At 37.4% G+C, this 13,301-nt stretch overlaps 1 protein-coding gene across 6 annotated transcripts in view; it reads left to right on the top strand.

Annotated features, from left to right (window-relative positions):
- The window catches only part of DPH5 (diphthamide biosynthesis 5), a 36,290-nt gene extending 29,002 nt beyond the window's left edge, over positions 1-7,288 (top strand). For 2 of the 6 annotated variants that reach the window (XM_011935196.1, XM_011935197.1), the window contains exons 6-8: positions 1,726-1,765; positions 4,196-4,299; positions 6,279-7,288. In XM_011935196.1, the coding sequence (XP_011790586.1) occupies positions 1,726-1,765; positions 4,196-4,299; positions 6,279-6,502 (368 nt within the window). In that variant the 3' untranslated portion in view covers positions 6,503-7,288. Of the gene's footprint in view, positions 1-1,725; positions 1,766-4,195; positions 4,320-6,278 lie in introns of all 6 variants that reach the window. The other 4 variants (XM_011935195.1, XM_011935198.1, XM_011935199.1 and 1 more) reach the window with 4 other exon arrangements.
- Positions 7,289-13,301: the final 6,013 nt, after the last annotated feature.

Below are 13,301 nucleotides of genomic sequence, written 5' to 3'. Positions count from 1 at the left end.
GTATGTATTTATTGAATGCTTGCTGTGGGTTAAGTTCTATAGGGATTAGTGTGGATAAATCATGGTAGGAAAACACAGAATTTAAAATTTACTTAGAAAGAGAAGACCAATATATATGATATAATTAGAGGTTAATAAAAGATAGCATTAATTGTATAGATCTTTCCAAGAACAAAAAGCATTTGAGGAGATGTCAACAAAGACTTTATGAAGGAGTTAGACTTATGTTGTCCAGAAGGTGGATAGTTTAAGATGGGTAGGTGACTGAGTGGTAGGACAGCCACATGAGTAAATTTATTCAGTAAACATTTATGGAGTGTCTTCTGGGTACTTCACATTATGCTAGGTCCTGGTACTAAGATGAATCAGAGAAGCTTACATTCTAGCAAGTAGAAATAGAGAAGAAAAATTATGGACTGTTTGAAGACAAGGGAAAAGTAACGCGGGGTCTGGCTTGAGACGAAGTCACGAATGCATTCCTTGATTAAAAAGGATTTGCCTGTAAAAATTCTTCTCAGCCCTCTTCATTTTAAAAATCAGATTCTATAGAGCATATTTGAAATGTAAAGAAAACTGAAAATATGAAAAATCTCATTATCACAACATTTCAGAAGCTCAAAATGAATTAATAAATGGGTTAAAATTTTTAAAATCTTAGAAACATAACTTAATGGAAATCTAAAAGTTGACTTACACCATTGATTATAGGGAGGCCACATTCTTAATAACAGACATTCACTTTTTTCTCCATAATGTGACAGACAAGTAGAAATATATTTCAAACCTGAAAAAGGCTTTCAATGCTGGTTCCAAGAACGTTTAAAAATATGTATTTAATATTAACTCTGCTATAATTTCCAAGCAAACTCTTGGATATCCTTTATAAGAAACACTTCTATAATCACTTAGGAAATCTGCATAAGGCTATTAAAGACTCCTCAGTTGCACTATGTTTATTTTTGCAAAAACAAACTTTGGCTGAACCATTTGTTTTCAGCATGTAAAGCAGGAAGCAGCTGTTGCTGTTGTATACTGAGTTCCTTTGAGGATGTAGAGTGATTCTGCTTTTTTACCTTTACCAAATAGTTCAGTTAAGCATTAGTGATTAAAAAGTATACCGAATCAAATATTTGTGATGCTTGGACTGTCAAGCTTTTTGAGAGCAGAGGTTATATCTTGTCAGGTCCCTGTGGTATCCCAGTCTCTGGCACAGTGTCTGACACACAGTTGGTGCTCAAATCCCTGTTAAAAGCATGAATACTTAGAATTAAAGTATTTATTCAAAATTATGGCATGTGTTAACATTCATAAGAAAGCGAAAGACTTTTTTAAATGTGAAAAAGATTTTTTTTCTACTTACATCTGTTGAAGGCCTTTCAGTTGGGTCTCTGCAGTTACTAGCTGGCAGAAATGAAAACAAAGATTGTGATTAGCTGTTAGTAGTGTATTTGCCAATGTTTATCTAATTCTTTCCTTTGTCTTCTTTTCCAAAAGGAAATTAGATGTTAGCAGGATGGTCTCAGGGCCAAGCTCATGTTTGTTTTCTAACTAGTGGCACAACCACAAGCTTCCATTCTTCTCTATGTTACTGTAACAAAGTGGCTCATTAAAGTGTGAGGGAAGAATGTTTCCCCCAAATTTAGGTGACTCTTAACTGAGGTTTACACATAGGATTTTGGATAAAGTTTTTAATTAAATTAAAAGAACTATTTTTACTTCCTACAGACATCAAAGTAAAGGAGCAGTCTTTGGAAAATCTAATCAAGTAAGTTATTATTCTGAGAATGCATACGTCTGTTTTATTTCCTTGAACAATTCAATAAATTCTACTTAAATGACCTGAGTTCTAAAGATGGTTGAAAATGAGCTCTCATTAACAGTGTGAACATTAAACATTTTTATTCTTATGAAATGATAAGCAGTATAATAGAGTAGAAATAGCAATATATCTTGTAGATTAAACACTGAGAACAGTGGTTAGCATCTAACAGACACTCAGTGTTTGTGGAATGAATTAATGCATTGGGATTCTGAAAACATAGGTGTGAGACTGGGCGATGGTTCACGCCTGTAGTCCCAGCACTTTGGGAGGCTGAGGCAGGTGGATTGTTCAAGGCCAGGAGTTCAGACCAGCCTGGCCAACATGGTGAACCCCATCTCTACTAAAAAGGGAAAAATTAGCTGGGCGTGGTGGCACGTGCCTTTAATCTCAGCTACTTGGGAGGCTGAGGCACGAGAATCGCTTGAATCTGGGAGGCAGAGGTTGCAGTGAGCTGAGATCACACCACTGTGGTCCAGCCTGGGTAACAGAGTGAGAAAAAAAAAAAAAAAGACATGGGTTTGAGTGTTGAGTCTGCCTCTACTTGAGTGTTCTTAGGCAAGTTACTTCCATCTCTGAGCCTTATTTTCTTCATATGTATAATGATAGTACTAATCCTTTTTTACTTAGAGAGGCAGTGTCTAATACAGTACCCACTACCCACTGTGACTAAGGAGCATTTGAAATGTGGTTAATGTGACTGAGGAACTGAATTTTTCATTTACTTTTAATTAATTAAAAAATGATACTCTTGTTGTTGGAAAACTTTTAAGTGTGTTTGAAACAGCTTCAGTATATAAATCTACTTTTACAACTATAAATTTTATGAAATTTAAATACAGATCAACTATTTCCAGTGAAAATTTAATATCCAAATTAAGATATGCTGTAAGTACATACCAGATTTCAAAGACTTAATATAAAAACAGTCTCTTTAATAATTTTTATATGAGTAGGTGTTAAATTACAACATTTTGGATTAAATAAAATATATTATTAAAATTTTTGCCTTTTTTGGTTGGGCATGGTGGCTCATGCCTGTAATCCCAGCCCTTTGGGAGGCTGAGGCAGGTGGATCATGAGGTCAGGAGTTCCAGATCAGCCTGGCCAAGATGGTGAAACCCTGTCTCTACTAAAAATACAAAAAAAATTAGCCAGGCATGGTGGCGTGCACCTGTAATCCCACTTACCTGGGAGGCTGAGGCAGAGAGTTGCTTGAACCCGGGAGGCAGAGGTTGCAGTGAACCGAGATCACACTACTGCACTGCAGCCTGGGCAACACAGTGAGACTGTCTCAAAAAAAAAAAAAAAAAAAAAAAAATTTGCCTTTTTACAAACTTTTTTGTTAATATGGCTATTAGAAAACTTGATTATATATATATGTGGCTTCATTTATATTTCCATTGGATAGCATTGACTTAGAGAATTGTTTTGAGAGTCATTAAAATAATCTATATGAACTGTATTGTAAACCGCAATAGCTATATATATATGTGTATATATGTGTGTGTGTGTGTGTGTGTGTATATATATATGTTTTTTTTTTTTTTTTTTTTTGTGACAGAGTCTCACTTTGTCACCCAGGCTGGAGTGCAGTGGTGTGATTTCAGCTCACTGCAACCTCCATCTCCCTGATTCAATTGATTCTCCTGCCTCAGTCTTCTGAGTAGCTGGGATTACAGGCATGCACCACCAAGCCCAGCTAATTTTTTTATTTTTAGTAGAGATGGAGTTTCACCATGTGGGTCAGGCTGGTATCGAACTCTTGACCTTGTGATCCACCCGCCTCGGCCTCCCAAAATGCTGGGATTAAAAAAAAAAAAAAAAAACGGATTACAGGCATGAGCTACCACACGTGACCTGCAATAGCTATATTTTTATTAATATGATAATTCGGCAAGCCTGATAGGCTTTTGAGGCATACAGAAATAAACATCAACTGAGACTTTTAAGCATCCAAGATGCTTTAGTTTACTTTTCTTAGAGGAAACAGTGAAAAGAAGAAATGTGGTTTAAAAATGGACATAAAAAGCACACTAAACCTGATTAAGCTAGAGTATAGACCAAATTGCCACTTATTTTGAATTGTTTTTGCCAAAGGTATCACTTTGAATAAAGATAACTTTCATTTAGACATCTATCTTTATGTGTCCCTGCCATCATTTCAGTGAGATGAAAGTTGAAGTAGAACAATGAAAAAGCTTGAGAAATGAACAATCATCATGCTTTTGTGTATGGTTAAAGTGAGTATATGTAAAAAACATCAAACAGAATGTAGACTGTGGTACTTGAGTATACCTGGGAGAGTAATTGCATTAATAACGTATTATGTAGTTTAATGGCTAAGAACAGTGGCATCTAGTTTTCTACCTATAGGGGAAGGAAGATCTATGAACCTCCACGGTATATGAGTGTAAACCAAGCAGCCCAGCAGCTTCTGGAGATTATTCAAAATCAAAGAATACAAGGAGAAGAACCAGGTACTCAAGACCCTAGAAGGGCTCTCATATTATTCCTCTGTTGCTGCATTTAGATGTGTATATGACTTAATATTGACTCATACCACTATGGAAGCAAGAGTCAGTGTTTTTGTATTGTACTATTTCTTGTCAGTTTTGTCCAACTTTAATCCCATAGGCTTCAAGTTGTATTGAAAGAAAAAAAAATTGGCATTCTTTTATAGTGTAATTCACACCATTCCAGAACGTGAGGATTTTTCACAAATTAAACATAAGTCACATTTGATATATTAGAATATAAATATTTTTGTAAAATGTATCTATCATGTTATCCCTAATCAATGGTGAGATCTGTCCTGCAAAAATATACTTATCCTACTTTTATTTTTCCTCTTTTCATTCTTAACACTGAAACTAGGAATCGTTTTCTTCAGGGTAAATATGAGAAAATTTGTTATTATATTCCTAATATGTAGACACAGTGTGTGGTGTATAATAATAATGTTTATTGTCAGTAAATCTTTATGGGAGGTTCTCTTTTTTTTTTTTGAGACAGGGTCTCACTTTGTCACCCAGGCTGGAGTGCAGAGGCGCGATCTCAGCTCACTGCAGCCTCCACTTCCTGGGCTCAAGTGATCCTCCCACCTTAGGTGGACTACAGGTGCATGTCACTATGCTTGGCTAATTTCTTTGTGTGTTTTTGGTAGAGACAGAGTTTCACCATATTGCCCAGGCTGTTCTCGAACTCCTTGGCTCAAGCGATCCTCCCACCTCGGCCTCCCAAAGCCTCCCAAAGTGTTGGGATTACAGGTGTGAACCACCGCGCCCACTGTGATTTTTTTTTTTCTTGAGATGGGGTCTCGCTTTGTTGTCTAGGTTACAGTGCAGTGGTGCAATCACGGCTCACTGCAACCTCAGCCTCCCGGGATCAAGCCATCCTCCCACCTCAGCCACTTGAGTAGCTGGGACTACAGGTGCATGCCACCACGCCCAGCTCATTTTTTTGTATTTTTGGTGGAGATGGGGTTTCACCATGTTGCCCAGCTGGTCTTGAACTCCTGAGCTCAAGTGATCTGCCCACCTCAGCCTCCCAAAATGTTGGGATTGCAGATGCGAGTCACTGCGCCTGGTCAAGAGATTGAGAGATTGTTGCCTATTTTATTCTCCTTAGTAGGCCATGTTACAGTCGTGAAGCAAATAGTCTGCAAGGCTGTTCTATATCCGTAACTTTGTACAGAGGTTGCTTGCATTCCCGTTTGTCCTTGGATAAATCATCTGCACCCTTTTGATCATTGTTCAATCAAGACCCCTTTCCCAACTAAACAATACAACCATTAAAAGGTCAGCTCTTTAGCTGTAGCACCAGAGTCAATAATACTAAAGCTCATTAAGGCTGGCTCTTTTGAATTTAAAGACATAAATCATGCCAAATGCTCATTATTTGTTAAGGAATCTATAGTCTACTAGTCTCATATCTACTATCTTAGCTCTCATTACCATGATTTAAAAGAGAGAGTATTACATTTTAAAAACAGAAAACTGAAATTTATCACATTGGTAAGGGAGAAACTCAAATCTGTGAATTTATTTCATAATCTCATGGTTTCTTCAGTATATCTAGGTCAATATGAACATAAGTAAGTTATTAAAAACATAAGTGTGTAATAAACATTGTTTATTCAGAACTTATTTTAAAACAAATGCTATGCAATTGTAGAGTGTAAGTACAGCTTGTCAAGTCCTAAAAGCTTAATGTAAGCCTTTGGAATTCTGAAAAGGGTAAAGTTTGGAAGTACTCTTTTATAATATTAGGTAATACAAATGATTTAGAAAATCCCTTGGATGAATTAATGGATAACTGGTCCATAAGTGGCAAAAGAGATTTAAGATATTTGGGGCTTCTTGAAATGTACTTGTGGTACTAATGTTTGTTTGACTGTTGGACAGGATGATGCATTTGCTGAATTGAATGGCAGTATCTTTTTTTTTTTTTTTAATAGCAATCACCGAGGAGACACTTTGTGTTGGCTTAGCCAGGGTTGGAGCAGACGACCAGAAAATTGCAGCAGGCACTTTACAGCAAATGTGTACTGTGGACTTGGGAGAACCATTGCATTCCTTGATCATCACAGGAGGCAGCATACATCCAATGGAGATGGAGATGCTAAATCTGTTTTCCATACCAGAAAATAGCTCAGAATCTCAAAGCATTGATGGACTTTGAACATAGATATTTACTATTGTCTGATTTAAATTTCAGCCATATATGGATTGATATGGTTTGGCTGTATCCCCACCCAAGTCGCATCTTGAATTTTAATCCTCATAATCCCCAGGTGTTGTGGGAGGTAATTGAATCATGGGGGGGGGCAGTTACCCCCATGCTGTTCTCATGATAGTGAGTTCTCATGAGATCTGATGGTTTTGTAAGTGTCTGGCATTTCCCCTACTGGCTCTCATTCTCACTCTTGCCACTCTGTGAAGAGGTGCCTTTCACCATGATTGTAAGTTTCCTGAGGCCTTCCCAGCCATGTGGAACTGTGAGTCAGTTAAACCTCTTTTATAATTACCCAGTCTCAGGTGTTTCTTCATAGCAGTGTGAGAACGGACTAATACATGGATGCATGCACATTTGTGTAACAAACAGGTCTTTTGGCTTATCTAGCAAGCATAAAACAAGTGACCACAAAGAAGTTAATTCAACAATGCTTGGTTTCGCGTGACAGTGAGTTTTTTCCCTATGGTTTCATCAGTTGTTGCTGCTATTTTGGCAACTTTTCAGGATGTACACACATAAAGCAGACCAGGCTGGCAAGCTTGTGGATAGACACCTACTGACAGAATCATTTAAGAGCAGTTTTTATTTATGAAACCAATTTATACAAGATGGTTGTTAACAGAATATAACTTAGAGGTAACTGGAATTTGAATCACTCGAATCTCAGTTTTAAAGGGTAGAATTTATGAGTGCCAAGAAAAGCAAATAAGAGATTAGTAAATATTCACAAAATACGTTTATGATTTTCTTCTTTTTAAAAAAGTTAGCTGTCCTGACTGCATGAGGAGTTGTACTGACAGTAGCTGGTATTAGTGTATATAAACAAAGGTAGAAAGATTACATTTCCATTCAGCAGTCTGACTTAAAGCTCAGCTGAGCACATGCCACAAAATGACATTCTTCTGAATTCACTGTCTTGGTTAGCTGACATCCTAATTATGTGGCTCATATTCTGCTGTATTTTGGAGGTTATATAATTGTTTAATTATAAATGTTCAGCCAGTCTTGTACAGTTGCTGTTTGGTTTTAAATAGCATCTTTCACATCCAAGCAGACAAATAGAAAACTTGCTGACTACAAAATAACATTTGTAGGCCGGGCACGGTGGCTCAAGCCTGTAATCCCAGCACTTTGGGAGGCCGAGACGGGCGGATCACGAGGTCAGGAGATCGAGACCATCCTGGCTAACACGGTGAAACCCCGTCTCTACTAAAAAATACAAAAAACTAGCCGGGTGAGGTGGCGGGCGCCTGTAGTCCCAGCTACTCCGGAGGCTGAGGCAGGAGAATGGCGTGAACCCGGGAGGCGGAGCTTGCAGTGAGCTGAGATCCGGCCTCTGCACTCCAGCCCCGGGTGACAGAGCGAGACTCCGTCTCAAAAAAAAAAAAAAAACAAAATAACATTTGTAAAAATGTAAGTTTGAAAGCAACAATGGATTAGTCAAGATATGCCATATCACTTAACTCAGTTAATATGCCATTGTATATGTGCGAGTAGTCACACATCTTACTAGTTTTATATAACACTCCATTTATGACCACAGGTCATTCTATTTCATGACCAAAGAGTTTCATATTTTTTGTCAATTCTGAATAGAAATTGACAAATTTCTATTGCTAGTTCAGTTGGTTCAACTCTAAGTATTTCCATGGCCTAACCAATTTTTCTGAGCCCTTAATAAATCCATTGGAAGTTGAACAAAGATTTCCCCACTCCCTGGGTTCATCAGTTAGCTAAAGATTATTCGACTTATTTTACTTCGAGATAAAATATATTGATATATATATATATGAAACATCTCTTTTTTTCTTTATTTCTTTCTGAGACAGAGTCTCACTCTGTAGCCCAGGCTGGAGTGCAGTGGTGCAATCTTGGCTCACTGCAACCTGTCTCTCCCAGGTTCAAGCGATTATCCTGCCTCAGCCTCCCGAGTAGCTGGGATTACGGTCATGCGGCACCACGCCTGGCTTCTTCTTTTTTTTTTTTTTTGTATTTTTTTTGTATTTTTAGTAGAGATAGGGTTTCGCCATGTTGACCAGGCTGGTCTTGAACTCCTGACCTCAAGTGATCCACCCGCCTCGGCCTCCTAAAGTGCTGGGATTACAGGCATGAGCCACCACGCCTGGCGTCATTTTCAATCTGTTAGACACAGAACGGGAGAGAGGCAAGTACATTTAAATGCCAGTTGTATATTATTTTGTTCTCATATGTTAAACTAAACATTTAAGAACTATAAAATGAAGAGCTTCTGGTTTTGGTAATGGTGTAATAGCTTGTAATGTCCAAACCCTCCCAATTATAAACTGTGGACAAAATATAATAAACAATGGTCTAAAAACTCTAGGCAGTCACTGAAACCAGCTGTGAACTATATATGATTTTTTCCCCTTAAGTCATTCCCAGACTGTGTGGTAAGGCATGGCTAGAACCCAAGAGAAAGTTGCGGTCTTACTGGCTTGAGGTGTTAGGATGGAATTAAGGGCTGCTAGAAGAACTGAAAATTAAAGCAGCAGATCCTAGAAATGAAGGTGTCAGAAATGGAGGAGGCTTCCTGTCTGCATATGATCTCTCCTTGAAAATCCTTAGGTAACTCTCGAACCTTGCAGGCCCCGGGAAGACTCCACGGACCTTGGTGGGAAGCCACAGTTGGAAGTCTCAAGAAGCTGAACAGAGATGGCTGTTTTCTTTTGCAACAGAAGACAGAGTTTCAAGTTTGAATTCTGACAAGTTAGAAGGGCTTGATAGAACTTTGAGCTTCCCAAACCCCAGAATGGCCATGTATTAATAAAGGCTGTGCACAAGACTAAAGATTTATGCTAAAGCTAATGATAAAACCTTTAACATAATATAAAATCAAGGTGATTAGCCAATAATTTAAATGAGATCAAAGCTTAGCACTCTTCAGAGTGTAATAAAATGAATCTGTATAACATATAAACAATGACCTGAATACAATAAAATGCTATAGGGTATCCAACGAAATAAGGAAATACGGCTTATAGCTTATGGTTTTAAAAAAAAGACAGACAATAGAAAAAAAAACCTAACATAAACTAGATGATAGTGCAATTAGCAGACAAGGTTATTTTTAAAGCAGTTTTTAGAACTATGTTCATGGAAGAAAAGGTAGTGTGGTTGTAATGAATGAATATAGGTGTATACTCTCACCCCAAAAGTGGAAACATTAAAAAAAGAAAATGGTCAGGTTTAACTGGAGAATACAGATGATACATGAAAGAAATTGTCCAATCTGAGGAAGAGAGAAGAAAGGATCAGAAGGAAAACAGCACAGAGCCTCAATGCCATTTGGGGAAATATCAAGCAATTTAACTTACGTAACTGGATTTCTAGAAGAATAGAAGGAAAATAGGGCAGAAGAAAATATAAGTAACTTACAGGCCAGAATTACCCCAAATTCTGTCAAACCCAAAAAGCTGTCAACAGATCCAATAAACTGAGTGAACCCCAAGTGAAATAAAGAAAGTCATACCTAACATAACAGGTAAAACTGTTAAAAATCAAGGATAAAAGAAAAAAGCTACCAAGGGTGTTAGTAGGGAACCTACCAAATTTTTATCTGAAATTAAACTTAACTAGGTTCCTCTGTTTGCTAAATCTGGCAATCCTGTTCTGTATGTAACTTAATCTCAATTTAATGAAATTGTAAAATGAACACTGCATTACTCAGCAGGGAAAGGATGAACAGTAGTGAAATCCCAGTGTTAGTTAAAATAGAAATACCTGAAGGCTGCATACATTTATTTATTTAATAGTGTTTAGCTCTTTAATACTATAAAGTTCTTTAAAATTATCATGTAGTGAAACCCCATCCCATAATCTAGATACAGAACAGTTTCATCACCCACAAGATCTCCCACTCTCCCTTTATATTCATCCCTCTAGTTCATTCCTCCTTAAGTAGTGTTCTCTCATATGGATAGACTACGGTTTTTATCCATTCACTATTTGAGAGATAATTGGTTTGTTTCCACTTTCTAGCGATTATGTATAAAGTTGTTAAAACATTAACATAACAGGTTTTTGCCTGATATCCGGAGGGATTGCTGGATCACATGATTAAGTGTGCACCTAATTTTATAAGAAACTGCCAAAATGATTTCCAAAGTGCTTGTACATTTTGCATTCTCGCCAGCATTGTATTATCTTTGCCAGCACTTCATGTTGGCAGTATTTTGAACTATCCTGATAGGTGTGTAGTGGTGTCTTTTTCTTTTTTTTGAGACAGGGTTTTGTTTTTGTTGCCCAGGCAGTAGTGCAATGGCATGATCTCGGCTCACCACAACCTCTGCCTCCTGGGTTCAAGCTATTCTCATGCCTCAGCCTCCCAAGTAGCTGGGATTACAGGCATGTGCCACCATGCCCAGCTAATTTTATATTTTTAGTAGAGACAGGGTTTCTCTGTGTTGGTCAGTCTGGTCCCAAACTCCCGACCTCAGGTGATCTGCCTGCCTCGGCCTTCCAAATTGCTGGGATTACAGGCGTGAGCCACCGTGCCCAGCCACAGTGGTGTCTTTGTTGTGGTTTTAATTTGTATTTCCCAGTGCCTAATGATGTGGATCATCTTTTCATGTGCTTATTCACCATTCTTATATCCTATTTGATGAAGCATCTCTTCATGTCTTTTGCCTACTTTTAAATTGGATGGTTTCCATATGGTTAAATTTTGAGTGTTTGTTACATATTCTGGATAAAAGCTTTTGTAAGATATATGACTTGCAAATATTTTCTCCCCATCTGTAGCTTGTCCTTTCATTCCCTTAACCATTTTTGATAAAGCAAACGTTTTAAATTTTGATTAAATCCAGCTTATGTTTTCTTATATGGATTATGCTTCTGTTGCCATGTCTAAGATCCCATCACCAAATTCAACACTCAATATTTGTATGAAGTGTGAGTTTTAGATCCACACTCATTTTTTTTTTTTTTTGCATGTAGATGTTTAGTTACAACATCTTGATAAGAAGACTATTCTTCCATTGAATTGTTTCTGCACCATTGTAAAAATCATTATGGCATATTTATGTAGGTCTCTTTCTGAACCCTTGCTGTTCTATTGATCTGTGTATCTCTCCCTTCTGTGATACTATGCTGTCTTAATTACTTTAGCTTTATGGTAAATCTTAAAAACAGGTGGTGTGATTCCTTTAACATTCTTTTTTCAAAGTAGTTTTAGCTATTCTAGTTCCTTTGCCTTTCCATATAAATGTTAGAATGAGCTTGTTGACATATACAAAAGAGCTTGTGAGATTTTGATTGGAATTGTTTGAGATGGTGTGGACATTTTGGGGTTTATTCTGTTTTGGGTTTGCCCAACTTCTTGACTCTAGGTGTATGTCACCAAACTTGGGAAGTTTACAGCCATTATTTCTTCAGATCTTATTTCAGCACTATATACTTTATCCTGTCTTTGAGAAATTCCGATAAATATAAATGTTAGATATTTCTTACTGTCCCACGGGTTCCTGAGCTCTGTTCATTGTTGTTATTGCAGTCTGTTTTCTCTGTTGCCCAGAGCTGATAATTTTTATCCATCTATGAATTCACTGACTCTTTTCTCTATCTTCTCCATTCTGCTGTTGAGTCCATTCTGTATGTTTTAAAAATTTTGGTTACTGTTCTAAAATTTCCATTTGGTTATTTTTGTATCTTCTGTTTTTTATTTTAACATTTGTTGCAAGATTATTTGTGATTTCTTTGTCACATATTTTTCTGTAGGTGTCTGAGCATTTCATATAGCATTTTTGTATTGCTTTTTTGAGCATTTTAAGTATCTGCTTTAAGGTCTTTGTTAGGTAATTCTAAGATTGATATCTCAGTTTTAGCATCTATTGATTTTCTGTAAGTTGAAATTTTTGCAGCACTTTGTCAAGTAATTTTGGATTATAGCTTGGCATTTTGAATATTACGTTGTGAGTTGCTGGGTCTTGTTCAGATTTAATGGAGAATATCAATCTTTTTGTTTTAGCAGGCAACCAACCTGTTAGGTTCAGGATACAATTATCAGATTGCTCTTTATGGGCTACAGTTCCAGTGTAAGTTCGGTTTTCAAAGACTGCAGTTCTCTTTGGATCTATTTCAAGTTTGTGGCATGCAGTTTGGGACTTATGAAGTAGTCTGTTGGATAGTTTAGTTCTCAAGATTCTCAAGGCTAAGTAGAACCAGATCCAAGCATTAGTGATTTGAGGATGATCCTTGGTGTTCGTAAACAACTTTATGAGATTGCTTTCCTAGTTTCCTCCCACTCCATAATCTCTCCACTACTTTCTGGTTCCCTGGGCTCCCTTTCTTGGTTGGTCTTCTGGCCAGAAACTTGGGGATCTAGTTACTCTACTCTGTTGCTATTTCATACCTTCATGACTGGGCCGGCATTCTGACCCATGTGGAGGGGGTACAGAGAGAATAAAAGCAACAGGGTTGCTGTACCCTTTTAAAACCATAACTCAGCCAAACAGAAATATTCCCCTCCCTCAAAGTTTTAGTTCCTGTGGGCTTCCATAACTGTTGGCCACCACCACAGGATTGCCTGGGGGAAGCTTTTGGAAGGCAGTGGGAAGTCTTCCCTCCAACTAATGTTAACAACAAATGTAGGGACTTTGCCTTCTTTTGAAGTCTGTAGAAACCGACATGACCTATGTACAAATTATTGCTCATGGGGAAAGTAGTATGATGCACATACAGGACAATAAACCCTGTAAAGCTGAACATTATGATTTAACTTATTGTC

This window comes from Colobus angolensis, unplaced genomic scaffold (assembly GCF_000951035.1).
Source record: "Colobus angolensis palliatus isolate OR3802 unplaced genomic scaffold, Cang.pa_1.0 Scaffold141, whole genome shotgun sequence".
Lineage (NCBI taxonomy): Eukaryota > Metazoa > Chordata > Mammalia > Primates > Cercopithecidae > Colobus > Colobus angolensis.
The sequence above is the reverse complement of the archived record's forward strand: the minus strand, read 5'-3'. Positions and strand labels throughout refer to the sequence as shown.